Source organism: Toxotes jaculatrix, chromosome 18 (genome assembly GCF_017976425.1).
Source record: "Toxotes jaculatrix isolate fToxJac2 chromosome 18, fToxJac2.pri, whole genome shotgun sequence".
NCBI classification, from domain to species: domain Eukaryota; kingdom Metazoa; phylum Chordata; class Actinopteri; family Toxotidae; genus Toxotes; species Toxotes jaculatrix.
The window spans coordinates 4,935,120-4,955,303 of record NC_054411.1 but is presented as its reverse complement, the minus strand read 5'-3'; the positions used below and the strand labels follow the sequence as shown (position 1 = coordinate 4,955,303).

General features: G+C 42.4%; 3 protein-coding genes and 1 long non-coding RNA gene across 7 annotated transcripts; 2 read left to right on the top strand and 2 right to left on the bottom strand.

Moving 5' to 3' along the window:
* Positions 1-4,784: 4,784 nt before the first annotated feature.
* LOC121198747 lies at positions 4,785-6,950 on the bottom strand. Of its 2 annotated transcripts, none has more exons than XR_005896363.1 (4): positions 6,136-6,950; positions 5,912-6,039; positions 4,952-5,819; positions 4,785-4,841 (listed from the first exon to the last, which is right to left on the bottom strand). It is a non-coding gene; the product is annotated as an uncharacterized LOC121198747 (long non-coding RNA). The 2 variants fall into 2 exon arrangements; XR_005896362.1 differs by having other exon boundaries at positions 6,169-6,950.
* Positions 6,951-7,516: 566 nt separating this feature from the next.
* On the top strand, positions 7,517-12,000 carry LOC121199010 (kelch-like protein 11). Of its 3 annotated transcripts, none has more exons than XM_041063446.1 (3): positions 7,517-7,531; positions 7,989-8,465; positions 8,708-12,000. In XM_041063446.1, the coding sequence occupies exons 2-3, from the start codon at positions 8,002-8,004 to the stop codon at positions 10,290-10,292; spliced, it is 2,049 nt and encodes a 682-aa protein (XP_040919380.1). In that variant the 5' UTR covers positions 7,517-7,531; positions 7,989-8,001; the 3' UTR covers positions 10,293-12,000. The 3 variants fall into 3 exon arrangements, with proteins under 3 accessions (XP_040919380.1, XP_040919379.1, XP_040919378.1); XM_041063445.1 differs by lacking the exon at positions 7,517-7,531 and adding an exon at positions 7,542-7,586; XM_041063444.1 differs by lacking the exon at positions 7,517-7,531 and having other exon boundaries at positions 7,617-8,465.
* Positions 12,001-12,220: 220 nt separating this feature from the next.
* LOC121199060 (cytosolic 5'-nucleotidase 3-like) lies at positions 12,221-15,858 on the top strand. Its single transcript, XM_041063514.1, has 9 exons — positions 12,221-12,556; positions 12,983-13,081; positions 13,177-13,246; positions 13,329-13,375; positions 13,696-13,781; positions 13,864-13,953; positions 14,064-14,226; positions 14,321-14,521; positions 14,702-15,858. Exons 1-9 carry the CDS (start codon positions 12,554-12,556, stop codon positions 14,810-14,812), a joined length of 870 nt encoding a protein of 289 aa, XP_040919448.1. The 5' UTR covers positions 12,221-12,553; the 3' UTR covers positions 14,813-15,858.
* A 302-nt stretch (positions 15,859-16,160) lies between these two features.
* fkbp10a (FKBP prolyl isomerase 10a) lies at positions 16,161-20,148 on the bottom strand. Its single transcript, XM_041062968.1, has 10 exons — positions 19,890-20,148; positions 19,165-19,310; positions 18,879-19,068; positions 18,637-18,782; positions 17,929-18,118; positions 17,708-17,853; positions 17,399-17,588; positions 17,011-17,153; positions 16,753-16,916; positions 16,161-16,630 (listed from the first exon to the last, which is right to left on the bottom strand). The coding sequence occupies exons 1-10, from the start codon at positions 20,081-20,083 to the stop codon at positions 16,451-16,453; spliced, it is 1,689 nt and encodes a 562-aa protein (XP_040918902.1). The 5' UTR covers positions 20,084-20,148; the 3' UTR covers positions 16,161-16,450.
* Between the last annotated feature and the right edge of the window lie 36 nt (positions 20,149-20,184).

The following is a 20,184-nucleotide window of genomic DNA, read 5'->3' as shown; positions in this document are numbered from 1 at the left end:
AAAATGTCAAAATTTTTTTTAACTTAAAAATGTCATAAAAAACGTCATAGTATAGTAAGGCATCAAAATCGGACAAAAAAAGTCAAAATTTTTTTTGACCTCAAAATGTCATAAAAAACGTCATAGTATAGTAAGGCGTTTTTTCGGACAAAAAAAGTCAAAATTTTTTTTGACCTCAAAATGTCATAAAAAACGTCATAGTATAGTAAGGCATCAAAATCGGACAAAAAAAGTCGAAAATTTTTTTGACCTCAAAATGTCACAAAAAAACGTCATAGTATAGTATGGCGTTTTTTTCGGACAAAAAAAAGTCACAATTTTTTTTTACTTAAAAATGTCATAAAAAACATCATAGTATAGTAAGGCATCAAAACCGGACAAAAAAAGTCAAAAATTTTTTTTACCTCAAAATGTCATAAAAAACGTCATAGTGTAGTAAGGCATCAAAATCGGACAAAAAAAGTCAAAATTTTTTTTGACCTCAAAATGTCATAAAAAACGTCGTAGTATAATATGGCGTTTTTTTCGGACAAAAAAAGTCAAAAAATTTTTTGACCTCAAAATGTCATAAAAAACGTCATAGTATAGTATGGCGTTTTTTTCAGACAAAAAAAGCAAAAAAAATTTTTGATCTCAAAATGTCATAAAAAACGTCATAGTATAGTATGGCATTTTTTTCGGACAAAAAAAGTCAAAATTTTTTTTGACCTCAAAATGTCATAAAAAACGTCATAGTATAGTATGGCGTTTTTTTCGGACAAAAATCAAAAATTTTTTTGACCTCAAAATGTCATAAAAAACGTCATAGTATAGTATGGCGTTTTTTTCGGACAAAAAAAGTCAAAATTTTTTTTGACCTCAAAATGTCATAAAAAACGTCATAGTATAGTAAGGCGTTTTTTTCGGACAAAAAATGTCAAAATTTTTTTTAACTTAAAAATGTCATAAAAAACGTCATAGTATAGTAAGGCATCAAAATCGGACAAAAAAAGTCAAAATTTTTTTTGACCTCAAAATGTCATAAAAAACGTCATAGTATAGTAAGGCGTTTTTTCGGACAAAAAAAGTCAAAATTTTTTTTGACCTCAAAATGTCATAAAAAACGTCATAGTATAGTAAGGCATCAAAATCGGACAAAAAAAGTCGAAAATTTTTTTGACCTCAAAATGTCACAAAAAAACGTCATAGTATAGTATGGCGTTTTTTTCGGACAAAAAAAAGTCACAATTTTTTTTTACTTAAAAATGTCATAAAAAACATCATAGTATAGTAAGGCATCAAAACCGGACAAAAAAAGTCAAAAATTTTTTTTACCTCAAAATGTCATAAAAAACGTCATAGTGTAGTAAGGCATCAAAATCGGACAAAAAAAGTCAAAATTTTTTTTGACCTCAAAATGTCATAAAAAACGTCGTAGTATAATATGGCGTTTTTTTCGGACAAAAAAAGTCAAAAAATTTTTTGACCTCAAAATGTCATAAAAAACGTCATAGTATAGTATGGCGTTTTTTTCAGACAAAAAAAGCAAAAAAAATTTTTGATCTCAAAATGTCATAAAAAACGTCATAGTATAGTATGGCATTTTTTTCGGACAAAAAAAGTCAAAATTTTTTTTGACCTCAAAATGTCATAAAAAACGTCATAGTATAGTATGGCGTTTTTTTCGGACAAAAAAAGTCAAAATTTTTTTTTACTTAAAAATGTTATAAAAAATGTCACAGTATAGTATGGCATCAAAATCGGACAAAAAAAGTCGAAATTTTTTTTGACCTCAAAATGTCATAAAAAACGTCATAGTATAGTAAGGCGTCAAAATCGGCCAAAAAAAGTTTTACTTTTTTTAAGTTCAAAATGTCATAAAAATGGTCATAGTATAGTTTTTTTTAGACGTTTTTTATTACAGTTTGAGACCCTACTAAAATATGACTTTTTTTGTCCGTTTTTGACCCCTTACGGCCGTATGACATTTTTAGGTCTTACTAAAATATGAGTTTTTTTGGCCGATTTTTACGCCTTACTGTATTATGATGTTTTCTATGACATGTTGTGGTCTTGCTAAATTATGAGTTACTTTGGTCTATTTTATTTTATTTTATTTTATTTTACTATACTATACTATGATTTTTTTTAAGGCCATACTAAAGTATGACTTTTTTCATGGAGGTGGTCACAGTCAAAGTGGAGCCCAGGTAGGCGTTTTCCTGCATCTGTGAGTTTGGCAGAATGTTTAAATCACATGCACACTGCTACAAGTTGACTCAATTCAAAAGACCAGATGACTCATTTAAACGGGGTACATTTCCATCAGTGAAAGTCCACTATACCGTTTATGTATAATTGTGTACATCAGCCCACGCAGTGCCACACAAGACCAAATGAGTGTTATGGAGAGTGACACTTTGACTTTGAGTGTGGAGTCCAGATGCCAGAGTGTAAGTTTTTCAGTTGGAAAGTGTGACACACTTTGTACATGTAGACCTGTATGGCGACTCAAGTCATCTTTTTTCTATTTTCCTTATTTTTCTACCCTATACATGACAAGCTTGAAACAAAAAAAGACAACGCAAACACAAATCCACTTTATTGCAACAACAACAAAAATCATTGGTTTGGTCTGTTTAAACCAATGAAAAAAGAACAGAGTTTTAAAAACTCAACCAAGTCTAAGTGGTACATCTAACACCTCACAGGTCAAAGTTTAAGAATCTGGCATCCACACAGCCCAGCCTGTGCTGTTTCATCTCCATATTAACTATTTGTCTAAAAATTGACCTAAAACTCAAATTACATTTACACTACATTTACACTCTGGCAGTCCTCATGCATTGCAAAATAAGCACAGCCAACAAGCAGACAACTGCCATTGGGTACAAATCAAGCCTTTACCCTCCACAACCCCAGATGCAATTCTTCCTCTTCATGGCCCAGGACACACACCAACACACCAACACACTTTGGCATAAAGGTCATGGAGGAGGTCACAGTCAATCTTCATCCACCTGCTAAACACAGCCACACACAGACTCAAACCTACAGGCCTAAGTGCAGCACCTAAACACCGAGCCACACAGTTCCACGGACAATATACAACTATTGACAGCCTCTACATCAAGAGCCAACTACATCTAACACACACACACTAAACCTACACTGACAAATAACCACAACTAAACCTGACAACACTCAGCTACACACTTCAGCCAGCAACTTGCAAATTAACTTTCAGGAAAGCGTGTGGCGGTGCAAATATTCTGCTGCGGCCCGGCGGCTATACTCCTTAATTATTTTCGCATGTACTTCTGTGCAAGTGACAATAAAGTTCTATCTATCTATCACTTCCAACACTATCTGCCCATAGGCTTCCACATATACACAGTTGTGTCCGGATCACAACAGCATGTATGCTTCCACCTGCAGACAACACTGACACAATCACAGTCAAACCTATTTTAAACATTCTGCTATACTTCCACATTCAGCAGGGGGCGTACCTGAGCTCCACCCTTGATATGGCCTCATCCAAGCAAGGCTGCCCCCCTGGACCCAGATAAGCGACAGATGATGACGCTGCCCGGGTTAGCTCAGTTGGTAGAGCATGAGACTCAACCTCTCATTTTGAATCCCACTCCGGGTGGCTCACCACCTGTGGATTGGGCGGGCTGCCCCCCTGGACCCAGATAAGCGGCAGATGATGACGCTGCCCGGTTAGCTCAGTTGGTAGAGCATGAGACTCAATCTCTCAGGTTTGAATCCCACTCCGGATGGCCCCTGTGGAGGTGCCATAGGACTTTGGTGCATTGTGAATTGGGCGGGAGCTGCTGTCCTCACAGATGACTCTAGCAACTCTAGCAGGTCAGCAACCTGCAGCTCCAGCTCCTTTCACCCCTCCTGTGACTTTGGAAAATAATGAGTATTTAATTTAGTTTTATTTTAGTCCATTCATTTATGTAATTATAAATTTGAGGATTGCAGCTTTCTTGTGACATTAAAATAAAACATTTTTAATTTTTTGTTGCTCAAAACATGCGTCACAACCGCCGCTGTGCAACACCCGGTGGCAACATTTTCAGGGTGACAGCTGACTGCACGCTCCAGTGCATGCGATAAAGTGATGACAGAACACAGAAGCAGATGGCATTTTTGGTTCGTTGTAGGTGGAAAATATAATAATGCTTAACTTTGGATTTTATTTCATAAATACAAGGAGGACTCAAATAGACAAATAGAGTATTTTATTTGAAACTAAGCATTAACCAAGCATCATTTTTGGAGTTCAAAATGTTGTTAAGACGCAAAAATAAAATTTTGTGTTCTCTGTAGTTCACTGATTTCATAACTGCAACACACTATAGCTTCTTATCCATAGAATACACATTTCAAAAAAAAAATATATATATATATGCAGTGTTATCCTCATTTTAGATGTCAAAGGATTTTGTGCCTTCAGTTTGTGTTTTTGCCTTGTTTTTTTTTTTTTTCCTTTTCTGTGGTAGACAATCCAAATGGCTCTTTGAGTATTTAAGATTGCCGACCCCTGCTCTAGCCATTTAAACAAAGAATTAACTAAAAGTCCTAAACCTAAGGTTGAAATGTTAACCTAAAGTGTGGAGCCAGTTACTAAGTTTAAACATGGCACATTCTCCAAACTTCATGCAGCCTTGAAATCAGTTTGTACATCACAAAATAAGCACAGACAACAGACAACTGCCATTGGGTACAAATCAAGCATTTATTTGCAAACACACCCTCCACAACCCCAACATGAGACAAAGCTCTATACAATTCTTCCTCTTCATGGCCCAGGACCCACACCAACTGCCTCTGATCCAACACTTCCTGAACTGAAGACAGAAATGGAGACAGTGAGACAAATGAACCCTCAAATGTAAAAAAAAAAACAAAAAAAAAAACCAAAACCCAAGACAATGTTGACCGACATGCTTACTCTTACCTTGTCTCTCATGGTCCTCTTGATCAGCTGCTTCATCCTACACAATACTCCTCCACAACCTTCATGTCAGTCTTCAACCTGCTAAACGCAGCCACACACAGACTCACACACAGACTCCCTAAGTGCAGCACTTAAACACCTAGCCACACAGCTCAACATTAGCACAGCTCAACATTAGCCATAGGTTTTAGGAAAGTCAAACTCTGGAAGTTAAAACATCTTACAATTCAACATGCAGCAAGGGGCCTACCAAGATAGATAGCTAGATATACGTTATCCGTCCCTCAGAGGGAAATTATATTACAGTAGCGCAAAAAAAAAAGTCACAAAAAGAAAAGAAAGGACAAGTTGACAGCTAACTCACAGCACTTAGCAACTCTACAAAATACAGTGCAACAAAATACAAAAACAAAGTGGAAATATATCTTATCTATCTATATACACAATGTTGTAGAAATACAACGCATCAGGTGTATATTTAAAATAGATAGTTAGAGCCATGGTTCTCTAATGGTGATATGTACAGTTGGGCAGCAGTGTATAGTTATGTAGACATAAGATACATATACACAGCGGCCCAGCAATAGCAAACACAAGCTCCAAATCTATGCAGGCCAGAGTGCCTTCCACACACTGAATCCATCCACAAATAAACCAGTCCCAAACTCCAAAGCGGCTATAGCCAACTGGATACAAAGTCCATCTCTACCGAGCTAAAGACACCAGCCTGCACCTCCAACACTCATATCTCTCTCTCTTTCTCTCACAGACACACACACAGACTTAAGTGTAGAGCCGATGAGCGAAGTCAAGCGCGGTGGATTCTCCCAAATGGTCTCGGCTGCTCCGCTGAATCCCTTCGACCGTCCTGCGGAAATCCGTGACATAATCAAGCATGTTAGCCTCTGGTCACAAATCAACTCAAGCTTTGCATTTTAAACGTTCGGCGTGGGCCTTTACCTGAACGCCACGCCGGCTATTTTTCCTCTGGATTGCTCCGGACACGTGAACCGCCTGTCTCGGACCGACGCCGAAGTTCCAGCTCCACTAGGCCCGAATCGTCTCTCTGCTCTCAGCCATAGCTTTCGCTGTACACCAGAAAGTACAATGACAAATAACCTGTTAAACATGAACACATAGGCTTCCTCTGTCTACAGGTAACGACTTCAGTTCAATCCACTTACCAGAAAAAGAGCTTGGACGACGCAAAAACTTACCGAGGTATCCCGTAGCTGGGGACTCGAACCGGCGTCACCCCGACGCCTTATAAGCCGCACCTGACATAAAATTCTGCCATGCTATTGGCTGAGCCCTCTCCTCTCCGGTCACATGATGTTTGATTAGCGCATGGGCAACAGGTGCGACTGATTTTTGGCGCGGCTCAAACTGATTGGACGGGACTAATGTGTGACGTGATAGGAAGGACCTGCGGTGACTGCCCTCATAAAGGAGCAGTAACGTCTGAATGGGGGTCCAACACAGGACAGGTGTTTTGAAATGATCACAAATTGCCAGGGGTTCGCTTTCAGTCTGACTCCATGGCTTTATGCATTAAAGACTTCAATCACAATCAGTTTTATTGGCCAAATTTATGCATACAAACAAGGAATTTAACTTCCTTGAGAGCAAACGGTTTTCCTTTGCTCTCAGGCACTACAGAGCAACATCACAACCAACAGAACAACTATTTTTTTCCCCACAAATACCAATAGTGCAATGGCGCAATGGGTCAGTCTGAATCTGGATAATGCAAACTGTATACATATATATATATGTCATATAAGGTGTGTTCAAAAACAAACAAAGTCAACCAGTGAATTTGCTGTTATTGTCTTCCGACATGGTCATTATAACCATGTTACAATATGAAATTTTCCAAAAGTTCCCTACTTCAAACGGGCCACAGTGAATTTCTTTCCAAGGTGTGTGTCAAGTATAAGGAACAATGTGCAAAAAAAGTTCAAAGGACATTTTGGTTGGGCGCACCGCTCTGACAGGAACTAGGTTAACTTCTTCCTCCTGGCCGCTGGATTCTGCCGTTCGCCCAAACGCGAGATTATTATTAAAAAAAAAAAAAAAAAACACTAGGTGGCAGGTCATTAAATAAAAAAAAGAAAACAATGATAACATCCGGTCTCTGGACACGAGAAAACGGCCCTTTTTCGTTTTTGCCCCTTCGTGATTCTGTATTTTGTTACGCTAAGTAGAAAAAAGTAATTCTAACTTCGAGGACTCCCTTCAGACCCACAAAAGTAAAATGCTTCGCATTTGTTTTTTGTTTTGTATTTTAAAACGAAAATCAAATAAGCACTCTTTTATTTATTTTTTTAAATATCAGCGTTTGAGGGAAAATTCAAATACCAAAACATACACCCAGCCGACATGGAAGGGAATGAGGTTGCGCGTCAATCGCAGGCTCGAGTGCGTCAACCTTGTGCGGGCCTGCAGAGCACACACTCCATGGAAGTTGCTCTCCATGTGAAGCTCAGCAGTGGGTGGGAAACTGCCGGCGACGTCACCGACGGGGTCACGCCTTTCACCCACTGCGCATGTCAGTGACTCTGTGTTTACCAAGCTGAAGTTAGTTGCTCATTCGTAGCTTCCTAACGCTTCGATTTCTAAATCCGAAAAAAAGGTGCTTTTTAGCCTGTGTATGAATCGTATCCTATGCAAAAATAATACTTTACGTATTGTGTATAATTACTAAGTTATTATGCTGTACATGAAGCTATTCATGCGCTGAATGATGATTGTAATTGTGCGTTAAATCAGACCTAATAACTGTAACACTAGTGACTTGAAAGCAGACTAAATTCTTTAATTTCAGGGTAAAATATCGCTTGTGAAATATTGCTTTTACAATAGAGCGATGTGCGATCTGAGATCACTAATTCCCTCATAAGTCGCGGATGTGGCTCTCGAATACGAAACGCTCTTCCGACTCGTTCTGTGTTTTGACTCCCTGTATGTGTGGCTGCGTATGTCGCCTCCTTCCCTTCTCTAGTTTACTTCATTTCCCATCCCTGCTCTCCTCCAGCGCAGGCAGCAGAATGGCCGCGGCGGCCCCGAACCCGGAGGACTCCGCCAGGAGCAGCGGTAGCGGCGGAACCGGCACGCCCAGCGCCCTCGCCGGTGACGGGGACGCGGAAGAGGCCGAGGACTTCACCTCCTCGTCGCACTGCTCGGAGCTGTCTCGGCGGCAGAACGAGCAGAGAAAGCAGGGCTTGTTCTGCGACGTGACGCTGGCCTTCAGCAGCGGGGCGGCTACCGGCAGCGTCCAGAGCTGTGAGTTTTCTGCCCACAGGTCTGTCCTGGCTGCGGCCACCGACTATTTCACCCCCTTGCTGGGAGGACAGTTCTCCGAGTCGTTGTCCGGACGGGTGGAGATGAAGGAATGGAGCTCAGAGCTGGGGCCGGACCCGGAGACGGTGGAGAGTGTCATCCAGTACATGTACACCGGTGAAATACGCGTTAGCACCTGCAATGTGCATGAAGTGCTGGAGCTTGCTGATAGGTATGATCTGTTTACAGTCACATCTGTGTGTGTGTGTGTGTGTGTGTGTTAGAGATGGACAGTTATTTTGATAATCAAAGCATGAGGCTTTCTGTGGCTGCTCTGTTGCCTTGTTTTTGTGCTCTGCGTGCAGAAGACTGCAGGCCTGGCCTACCCAGCTGAATGGTTTTATCTAGTTAACAGGAACAGTTCATTCTTTGTGACATCCCCTGTTGTATCTCTCACTGTTGGCTGTGTATTAGGTTCCTCCTGCTGCAGCTGAAGGATTTCTGTGGAGAGTTCCTGAAGAAGAAGCTGAGCTTGACCAACTGTGTGGCTGTGCACAGTCTAGCCCACATGTACACCCTGGACCAGCTGGCTCTACGGGCTGCAGACATGATCCGTCGCAACTTCCACAAGGTTATCCAGGACGAGGAGTTCTACACGCTGCCCTTTCACCTGGTCCGTGACTGGCTGTCTGATGCAGAGATCACAGTGGACTCTGAGGAGGTGCTGTTTGAGGCGGTGGTGAAGTGGGTGCAGAAGAACCCAGAAGAGCGGAGCCGCTACTTTGAGGAGCTGTTCCGTCTCCTGAGGCTGCCCCAAATCAAGCCCACCTACCTCACCAGGGTGGTGAAAAATGAGCGTCTGGTGGCTGCCAACGAGGGTTGCCTCCGCCTGGTGTCAGAGGCAGTAGAGGGCCACGCTATTCGTTTTGAAAACCTCAAGTCAGCTGATATGGAGCTCTGGTCCTCCCACATGGCCTCCTTTCAACCTCGCTTTGGCCAGAACATGGACGTTATCATGGTAGTGGGCGGAGTGTCAGAGGGCGGGGACTACCTGAGTGAGTGTGTTGGCTACTTCATTTATGAGGACCGCTGGGTCAACCTGCCGCACATCCACAACCACCTGGATGGCCACGCCATCGCTGCCACAGAGTCCCACGTCTACGTAGCCGGTTCTATGGAGCCAGGCTTTGCTAAGACGGTGGAGCGTTACAATCCTAATCGCAACACCTGGGAGCAGGTGAGCAACTTGACCACACGCAAGCATTCCTTTGGCCTCACCTGCATTAAGGATATCCTGTACAGCATTGGTGGCCATGGAAACTTCAGTCCGGGTTTCAAAGATGTCAGTGTGTATGAGCCTGAGCAAGACAAGTGGCACAATCTGGAATCTGCCCCCAAAATCTTGCGGGATGTGAAGGCAGTGAGTGTGGAGGACCGCTATGTGTACGTCACAGCACGCACACCTGTCGATACAGATAATGAGGATGGACTGAAGACGGTTACCACTCGTTATGACACAGAGAGCCGCCAGTGGCAAGATGTTGACTCCCTGCCCCTTATTGACAACTACTGCATCTTTCAAATGGCTGTGGCCTCCACTAACTTCTACCACACAGCCTCCTGCTGCCCTAAGAGCTACACAGTGCGAGATGAGGTTGCCAGGCAGAAGATCAGTGTGCGCATCTCTGATGAGATCCTGGAGAGCCTGCCACCAGAGGTCACCAGCATTGAGGGTGCCGCCATCTGCCACTTCGATGAGGATGTCTTCATCATCGGAGGCTGGAAGAACAGCGACGATGTGGACAAGCAGTACCGTAAGGAGGCCTACCGCTACTGTGCTGAGAGGAAGCGCTGGATGCTGCTGCCTCCCATGCCTCAGCCTCGCTGCCGAGCCACCGCCTGCCACGTCCGCATCCCCTACCGTTTCCTCTACGGCTGCCAGCGCTACCCCATGCCCCAGAACTTGGCCCGCCAGCGAGATCGCATGCAGCAGATGCAGCAGCTTCACAGGCGCACCCTCACCCTGCGCCGGCAGCTCCAGTCACAGATAGAGTGTTGAGCAGGCTGATGTCTGCTCCATCCGAGATCTGCGCGGTTCTTTCTGAGGATATACTGCAAACCACCATTCCACTGCAGCCATCACCATCAACCCCCATTCGTACATAACACACCGCAGCGGGTCTTGTGTTGCTCTCATACTGCGTTTCATCAAACTGAAATCTGTACCATCGGCTCTCAAGCCGTGTTGTGTTAATGGCTGACTTGTGGAAAGCCATGAAATATGTGGGCAGGCGTGTGCTGACCAGCTGGTGGTCTGTGAGGAGGGATAGGGCAGATGTAAACATGTGAATAAGAGTGTTATATATCAGCCAACTACTGAATATCCTTTTGTCAAGTATGTTGGTATAGATGCTGTTTATCTGTCTGTACATAAATAGTATAAAGCTGTATATGTATACATTTATATGGATATTTTACATTCCTTTATTGTATGCCTGTACTTGGGAAGCTATGTGACGTTACTAATAACGGCATTCCGACATTCAGTCCAACTTGCTTAATGAAAGTCTCATTCCATTGTAACACTGTGACAATCTTATCATACAAGATTAGCATCAGTCTAAAAGTCTAACTCTTAACTTATATCATAGTTGCTCTATTAGAAATGCTCTGCCTGTTGCTGTGCAGCTTCAACAACTAAATATGATACTGATTCAGAAAGGCTGTTAATCTTAAAATCCTGTAGACTAGTTTGCTTTTAGATTGCAGTTTCTCTTCAGTAGTTGTACAGAGTACATTTCTGTCTGTTTTTGTTTCTCATGTAACACTTGAAAACTAGAAATATTTCTCCAGGTTTCTGAAGCGGTGAAGTGATGAGAGAACTGTGATACCTAGAAGATGTGAAAAGATGCAATGAAATCATTCCTCTGAGCTACCTTAAAACATTCTGTTCACTGCATTTAGCATCAGTCATTAGCAGTGGCTCAATCATACCTTTCTTTTGCACTTTGGTTGTCTGTTGCTAAGTGTATTCCCATTCATTCAAGAAAGACACAGAAAAAGTGTGTGACTGTGGGAGTGTGCATAATTTGTGTTTGCAGAGGGTTCAGATGTCGCTCTGCAAAGAATGGCAAAAGCTTCTCTAGAACTGCACTTTTTGACATTGAATTGTTTTTAAAGTCTTACAGAAGCATAGGGATTTAAGTTGCCAATGCACTTTGACTTTTCTTGTTTCATTTGTTTCATATCTGACAAGGTGATTGTATTCTGGAAATGCTTTGTTTTAGCCAGCTTAAGGCCCATAAGTTTTGATCTTCTTTGAAGAAAAAAAAAAAAACATGTTAACATTATTTGCAGATTTGTTTCCCCCTCATTAAATGTCCTGTAAAACCTTCTTGGACTTCAGTTCCCGCTGGGTGTCTATTAGAGATCTGCTATGTTGTTCTGTGGTCTCACTTCACCCCCCAAAGAGACTTAGAAATGAGAATCAGACTTATAGGCTAAACAGATGGGATTGTTATATGAATGTGTTGTGACTGACATTCAGAAATTCCCGGGCCATGCAGCGCCTATTACAGCATAAAGGTTACAGAGCGCAGAAATGATATTCATTTCCACTTTATGACCAACATAAATAGCACTGCAAATATTAAGTGGTATAAGCTGTGTACTTTGCTTTGCATGTGATATTCTGACATTGTGTCCTTAATATTGGATGTAAGAAATGCTAATGTCATCACTTGCAATTAAAGTTGTTTTGTAAAAGAGATGGTTGTATATATTGTGTATTATTCCTTTGTTAGGCTTTGCTAGTTAAAAGAGTTTCTACCCGTAAATCTTGTAACTTACAGCGTTTAACTGTGTTTTTGACGGGGTGGGAACCTTAAATCAGCGCCTTTGCCTCGGCGGTTAAGAGTCCACACGGACCCACCTTTAAGTTACGCAAGTAATAGTATTGCCTTCACGTCTTCCTCTTAGGCTCGTAATTGTAAAAACACTAGATTAACCTAAGCCGGTCCTTTATATGCTTTAGGCTAAAGAACACACGATACCCACAGAAATTTACGTTTTGTCACAATTTTATCAAGACGGCTTTAATACGCCATATATAGTACAGTTAACATTTCATTCAGCTGGATGTCGTTTACCGCTTAAAAAAATCCCGACACTTGACGATTGTACCGGAAGACGGCAGAGCCTTGGCTAACACAGATGACTCTGTCGTGCACATAGCAACGTTACATATAAACGAAGACTGACAGCTGATGACGCGCGCTTTGTCAAAATAACTTTAACGGATCCACAACACATTTTAAGAAAATGGTAATGTTATTCAGCAGGTTTTCGGTAGAAGGCTTTAGCCCCCCCTCCCCAAAAGGATGCACCCTACGCTAGCGAACTTGCTTACTAGCTAGCTAGGGTTAACTAACTGTGGAGTGGTTAGCTTACGGATTTCTCTTTGTTAGCCGGCTTTACTGTGCCAGTAAATTACAAAGCAAGAAACGGATTATTATCATGGCCATCAAGTCAGTGTTTCACCACTTGGAAGTCTTTAGACGGGGAGTACGTAAGGCAAATTGCATGCAATTGAGTTTGGTGCTAGCACCTGACTGGTTAGCTAACTATCCTTCCAGCTTGATGCTTGAACAAACACCCCCAACGTGACTTGTCGTGTAAATACAGCTTTTCTCTTTTTCACTGACGCTCTCAATGACATACGTTTTCTCGGATTCGGATTTCTCTACTAAGATCCCGGAGCTGTCCAAGCCCTCTGTGTGTATGAGGGACCCTCAGAGGGTACAGGAGATCCTACAGTCCATGGTGAAGGCTGGCTCCAACACCGTACAGGTACACTACATCCTGATCTCTGACAGCTCTCAAAAACAGTGCCAGCCCACGTGAAAAATACTAAACATTTATGTTTACATTCTTTTCTAATCCAGGTGATCTCCGATTTTGACATGACCCTAACCAGATTTGCGTACAATGGCAAAAGGTGCCCTACGTGTCACAGTAAGTCCGACTGTGCTTTGGGGTTGTCATGAATGTAAAGGTTGGTTTTGGCTGAACGCTGTTTCGTGTGTTTTATTTTCAGATATTCTTGACAACAGCAAACTGATCTCCGATGACTGCAAAGAAAAGGTAAGAAAGATGCCATTAATTTAACCTGCACCAAAACACAGTGGCATCATTACGTTATAATGACGAGACACTAGCTGTACTTATTTTGTAATTTTAAACAATGTTTTACAGAAGTTAATGGTACTATAACTAACTGCTTAATATATAAATCATCATAAATCATCATATTATCCCTGAAATCACATCTTAATGGTTTCTCTCCTAATCCCTGAAATATGATTTGAAACTGTCAGCTGAAAATTATTTGTCTTTCTGTGTAAAATCTTTTCTGAATGTCTACAACCAGTCATAATTTCTGAATATTTTCCTGTCTCCCTTAGCTGAAGAAGCTGCTCAACACATACTACCCCATAGAGATTGATTCTTCACGGTCAATAGAGGAAAAGTTGCCCCTTATGGTGGACTGGTGAGTATCTAGTACATATTTTATTAAAAATATTCTGAACTTTTGTGTGTTTATAAAACTGTTCTACCTTTGTTTCTGACAGGTGGACTAAAGCCCATGAACTACTGGTACAGCAGAAGATCAGGAAAGACCTGCTGGCCATGGTGGTACGGGAGTCTGATGCCATGCTGAGGTCAGAAAACCTTCCTCCTCTAAGGGCTAGAAAATCTAATCTGAAACTTTTCATTAAAAAATATATACTATGGGCACTAGAAGTGTAATCATGAGTTTATGTTTTAACAGGGAAGGTTACCAGCTTTTCTTTGATCACCTGCATGAGCACAGCATCCCTCTGCTCATCTTCTCCGCTGGAATAGGGGACATCCTGGAGGAGGTGATTCAACAGGCTGGGGTCTTCCACCCCAATGTCAAAGTCTTCTCCAACTACATGGACTTTGATGAGTGTGTGAGTAGCCACACCACAAAAATACTACAGTCTGATGCCCACAGCAGAGATGATCCCTAAGATGATGGACACATGTCTTGATTTACATACACAGGGAGTACTGAGGGCCTTCAAGGGAGAGCTGATCCACATCTACAATAAAAGGGAAGGCGCCCTGCTCAACACGGGCCATTTCCAGGAGCTGCGGACACGGCCTAATGTATTACTGATGGGGGACTCTCTGGGTGATCTGACCATGGCTGACGGGGTGCAGGACATGGAGAACATCCTCAAGATCGGGTTCCTCAATGACAAGGTAAATGAAAAACACAGACTTGCATGTTCATCAAAATGACTGTATAACAATATTTAGTACCTGAGATGGGTTAGGTCATATAACAGCTGACTCAAACATTTTACCATGGTAAAGTCGCGGTAAATTCTGGGTAAATTCTGAAATTTTAATACAGACTTCTGATCTGTTTTTATTTTCCAGGTGGAGGAGAGAAAGCAGTCATACTTGGACTCATATGACATTGTGTTGGTAAAAGATGAAACCTTGGAAGTCCCTAATGCTGTACTGCTCTACCTCACTGGCAATAAGTGAGGCAATAACTGAGAATTGAGTGTTTATTGTCCACTGGCCATTGGACACTCTTGTGCTCAGCTGAGGAGGCCCCTTTCCAGAAAATGAATGTTTAATCAGCATTTTTTTATTTTACTAAAAGCTACACTTTTGTAAATGAGCCTGTGTTAGTACAAACAGCTCTGCCAGACTATTCACGAGTCCAGTTGACAGCTCATGGACATCACGTCACCCTTTTTTATCCGTGTACATTGGCCCTCCTCTCATGTTCATGGTTTAACTGTTTTTGAATCACGCTGTATATTGTGGATGCCAGATTTGCACTGTCTACCTACTGTGCAGCATGTAACGTGTGTGTGTTGTTAGGGGTGTTTTAGTTAATTAGAGGGATGATTGGTTTTGTCAGACATATAGAGTTTTCATATAAAAATGCACAACATAAATGGCAGCTCTTGGCATTTGGTTTGAAACTGACAGCCTCTTGTAATAAAACAATTTCCAACTAATTTTAGCCTGAAACCTATTTTAGCCGCTATTTTTAAAATAATTTTTCATGTTTTATCTCAGTTAAGGCTTCCAGTTTCTGGCCATAGTGCCAAGCATGCGATACAGGTTGTATTTTTGGTTAAAACTTGTTTCTCTTATACAAGAACACAGTGCTAATAAGTGGTGCACTATGACAGCTACACTTGGTTTTGAGAGTAAAATGAGTAGGTGAGCAGAAATGACTTCACTAATGATCTGTAAGGACTAACTGCTACCTCAGAGGTGTTACAGTATTAGCAAGAAAATTATAAAACATTTTTAGACTTTACATGATTTCACATTTAACTGTATGGTTTTGGAAGAGATTAATTCAAGTCTGTCACTTTCTGCACAGTAAAAAAAAACCCTAACATTTCTGAGCACCTTTAAACTGAGAGTTTAGAACACAATATCCAAGAATGACTGATTTTTTTTTCATTCATTTGTGGACATTGTGCCACCTAAAGCAAGTCATGCCTTTTTTTTGTCCATTTACTTCTCAAATGTTGCAGCTTGTCTGAAATAAAATTGAGTTCCATCCATTTCTGAGAATTTTTCCTTGAAAACAGGCCACCAAATTAAAATCTGCTAAACTAATGTACAGGTACAAGTGGAAGGAGGAAAATTAAGGTTGTTTCTCATTTTACTATAAAACAGTTTATTTTTTTTAGTTCCACAACACAATCTGAAATATAATTTTATATTACAGTTTTTATGTTACTGTACAAACTAGCCACTCCCAAACATACTGTACAACCAGTGGTTTGTCATTGTTTTTATACTATCTGAAGGGTGTGAGGCACATTAACTCCACATCCATTCCTAGCCATTTGACTAATTTATATAAAATCGTATATTCTGGAAGATGGGCCCCACCCGCATGTTTGAAAAGTAATTTGATGTTGAGTCAAATCTGCCTTTTTTTTTTAGGGAACATATTTTTTCTACAGAAATTTCCTTCTTTAACATTTTCTAACACCTGTTTCCTGTGCACAACACACTGACCCCTCAAACACAGACATTTTCTTGTGCCGTCAAATGTGGTTCTACTGCAAGAGGTGTGCTAAGCCGACAGTGTGACCCCAGCCAGTGCATGTCTGTTTCTTACCACCGCTGAAATACTGCATGTCCCGTTTACAACTCATCTCGACTCGATTGTTCAGACTCCTCAAGTTTTAGCTCATCTTCCACAATCTTCCCATCTGTATTGCGGTCCTGGTTATTGAACATGTCCTTAATGATGCTGTCGGCATCGACCCCTGGCTGGAGACGGCCTTTGCCCTCTTTAACTTGGATCCTGATGAAGGATGAAAACTGGAGAAAACAGACAGGACCACACTGTTAAAAAGACTTTTCACTGCTTGTACCCAGGCTGTTATTTTCCCATAAATTTAGCTGCAGAATTAGTTAGACTGAACCTAAACTTGTCCTCTTACCTCCTCCAGAGGGACCTCTTTGTCACCATTGAGGTCCATAGCAGGAAAGAGGGGGTCGGGGCTGTCTCCAAGCCACACAAACATGTAGCCTTCAGGCACTCCCTTCTGCAGCTCCACCAACTCCAGCTCAAAGAAGAGCACAGCACTACCGGGGACTCCTCCGGCTGGAAACACCAAGACAGAGGAGAGAAAACATGTTTCAGAGTGAAAAAGACCCCCCTGTGCGGGACTGTGATCTGAGCAGTTCCAATAACTGACCTCCATTTTCACCGTGCCCCCAGTGGGGAGGAATGATCACCTCCCTCTTTTCACCCACACACATGCCACTGAAGCCTTCCTCCAGACCCCGGATCACCTTGTTTGCACCGAGAGTCGTGATGGAAGGTGAGCTGTACCAGTCCCTGGAAAGCGACACATTACACGTTACTACTCTTAACAGGATGATTTAAAATCAATCAAAATTTCCGTGTATCAAAACTTCGAGCCATGCAAGCATACATGCTGTTGTCACGGATACGTAAGTGGTATGATATCTGCAGTTCCAGGGCCATTGAAAGGAGCCAGCAAGGATTACATGCATGAACCAGGAGGAGGAGGTGGAGGAGGAGGGTGCAGTGTAGCAGAGTGAACAGCAGAGGGGGCTCACGAGGAGTACAGGAGGGTGCCGTCCATCAAGGAGCAATTGTAACGATACTGAATCAGATCGTCAGCTTCACAGGTCACATTGCATTCCTGAGGCTTGTGGGTAACTTTAATGTCGACCGGGTCTTTGGGGTTGTGGAAATCAATGACGTGGATGTCAAAGACCAGCACAGCCGAGCCAGGAATGAGGTCTCCTGCAAGCCCGAGGAATAAATAAACAGGGCGGTGTTACAAACATAAACAAGATTTAGTGGTTTGTTGTTCCAAGCCAAACGTCTTTTGACTTCTCCTGAGCGCATGCACCAAAACTCACCAACTCCTGCTTCGCCATACGCCATGTGAGGAGGAATAGTAATCCTCCTTTTCTCTCCTATGCACAGTCCCTGCAGGGCTTTGTCCATCCCTCGGATCACGTAGCCCATCCCGATGTAAGTGTTGTAAGTGCTATTTCGCCGGTAACTGCCAAGGGGAGTGTGACAGTCAAGAGTTAGTTTTAATTATTGCTTTTTGAGAATGGAAAACTCTCGGGTTTACCTCGAGTCGAAGACCGTGCCATCCTGGAAGGTACCGTTGTAGTGGTAGCGGATGTAATCTCCAGTCACCGTCCTGCGGGTGCAGCCCTCAGGCACCTCCTTCACCTCCACAATCAGGTCATCCTTGGGATTGAACATGTCCACCAGCAGCACCTCAAACATCAGTGTGGCGTGAGGAGGGACATGAGTTCCTGTTGGAGAAAAACTAATGCTTACACTGGGCCTAGATATCACAGCTACATGTCCATATTAGTTAAAAGTATGATGCTTCAGAAGTAAAACCTCAGTCGAAAAGCGTTCAGTGTGCAGCGGATGATGGCCAGCAGTGATGAAAACTACATGTGATTTGTAGTTAATCTGCTAAAATGTTATAAAAACAAAATACTACAGAATATGTTTCTTTAACCAGGCTGTGAAGATGTACAACGACTAGGATCCACAACAACATCAACAGGTAACAAATGCAAAAGTAAATATCAAAATAAAATAAAGGTCAAAACGCAGCTGCTACACATCTGCAGCTTGTTATTTTGCAGTTTCTAGTTTTTAGTTCTGAAATACTGCCACTGAAGCTCTGACACTTAAGAACGCAAGTCCTTGACAACAAAAGTCCGAAAACAAATTAAATACGTCAGCGGGTTACTTCGGCCTCTTATTCTTAGCAGGTAAATTAAAAAAATATTCTGACACAAGCCACATTATTTAGTACCATGGCCGTTCTCTCCATACGCCAGGAAGGGTGGGACAATGATGAGCCGTCTCTCTCCAACACACATGCCCAGGAGACCCTCGTCCATACCTTTGATGAGGTCACCCTGTCCCAAGTAGGTGTCGTAGGTTCTATTCCTCGAGTAACTATATCAAGCACAGTTCAAAGTTCTTGAAAAGCACAGAAACAAACAGGAGATGCTTGTAAGCTCCCATGCACGACCCAGCGGTCTTTGGTCTCACCTGGAGTCAAAGGCTTCACCTGACAGCAGGGTGCCGTTATAGTGGTACCGGATAAAATCTGACGCCGCTGCGGTGCGGTTGCAGCTCGCAGGTTTGCTGATCGTGCGGATCTCGACCTTGTCCTCGGTGTTCCATATGTCCAGCAGGAGAACATCATACACCAACACAGCATCAGCAGGAATTACACCACCTGTCAGACAGACAGCGGCACAGATGGTCAGAAACCGGCGCAGATAAGGTCGCCAACGAAGTGCAGTGAAGGCATCCACTGTCTTTTTTATCTCACCCGTTCCTATGCTTCCATATGCCAAGTGTGGGGGGACCGTGATCCTCCTGCGTTCGTTGACACACATGCCCTGAAGACCGCGGTCCATCCCTGTGATGAGTCTGCCCAGGCCGACCTGGCTGACGAAGGCTTTGCCTCGGTCATGACTGTAGACAAGAAGGGAGAGGTGAATGATAATCTGTGGAGTAGAAATGCAACCTGTGAAAGAAAACACTTGTTCTAAAGGCTCAATACATGATGCCAAGAACATTTTATAAAGCAGCATCCATTGTTCCAACCACATCAGCAATATTATTTACAGGGATTTTACCTCTCTCTTGACTTCAGCTTATTTACAAAACTCGTGCATTTTTACAGAAACTCTGAGGTGACACCAAGTTACAGAGCTAATTGTGCCTGACACGTCTTCAGTTTTTATCTCAGCTGCAATAAATTGTTTCTGAGCCTCCTTAAATCTATTGTAGGACTCAAGCTCTTTTGTGTGGTTACGACACCAAATAGCTGGTTTAGAATCGACACCCTGGAAACAGATTTCTGTAACACGATCAGCTGGTATCATTACAAGCTGTTTGAGGCTGTATTCACGTGTGAAGCGTGTTGCTGCTGTAACCGTAGCTTGTTCTCGACTTTAAACATTAACTGCAAACATTCCCGTTATAAACAAAGACAGCCATGAATGAGCGCAGTCAAACCCAGGTGACAGAGCTTTTCGTTGTTAACTTCACCTGGAGTCAAACTTCTTCCCGTCCGCAAAGAAAGTGCCGTTGAAGTGATAACGGATGAAATCCTCTGTTTGCACTTCCCGGGGACAAACTTTGGGTATTTCGTACCGATCGACGACAATGTCCACCAGCGGCCCGGGGCTGCAGCTCACAGCGACCACCGGAAGAAACAAAACCCAAGATTTTAATAGATCCATCGTAAAAAAAAATTGTGTGACAACAACGGCAGGAGGTCGCACAGCAGAGAACCCGTCTGCCAGCGGGGTGATGCGCCTAAAGTGCTGAGGGAAGCACCGCA

Excerpts from the sequence above, each read along its gene's own strand:
- fkbp10a (XM_041062968.1), bottom strand. The coding sequence starts at position 20,083 with ATGGATCTATTAAAATCTTGGGTTTTGTTTCTTCCGGTGGTCGCTGTG. Across the intron at positions 19,311-19,889 it reads GGGAAGAAGTTTGACTCCAG|TCATGACCGAGGCAAAGCCT; the intron begins GTGAAGTTAACA and ends TCTTGTCTACAG. Across the intron at positions 18,783-18,878 it reads GGTGAAGCCTTTGACTCCAG|TTACTCGAGGAATAGAACCT; the intron begins GTGAGACCAAAG and ends TGCTTGATATAG.
- LOC121199010 (XM_041063444.1), top strand. The coding sequence starts at position 7,861 with ATGTGGCTCTCGAATACGAAACGCTCTTCCGACTCGTTCTGTGTTTTG. Across the intron at positions 8,466-8,707 it reads GTGCTGGAGCTTGCTGATAG|GTTCCTCCTGCTGCAGCTGA; the intron begins GTATGATCTGTT and ends GCTGTGTATTAG.
- LOC121199060 (XM_041063514.1), top strand. Across the intron at positions 13,376-13,695 it reads CCGATGACTGCAAAGAAAAG|CTGAAGAAGCTGCTCAACAC; the intron begins GTAAGAAAGATG and ends TGTCTCCCTTAG. Across the intron at positions 13,954-14,063 it reads GAGTCTGATGCCATGCTGAG|GGAAGGTTACCAGCTTTTCT; the intron begins GTCAGAAAACCT and ends ATGTTTTAACAG.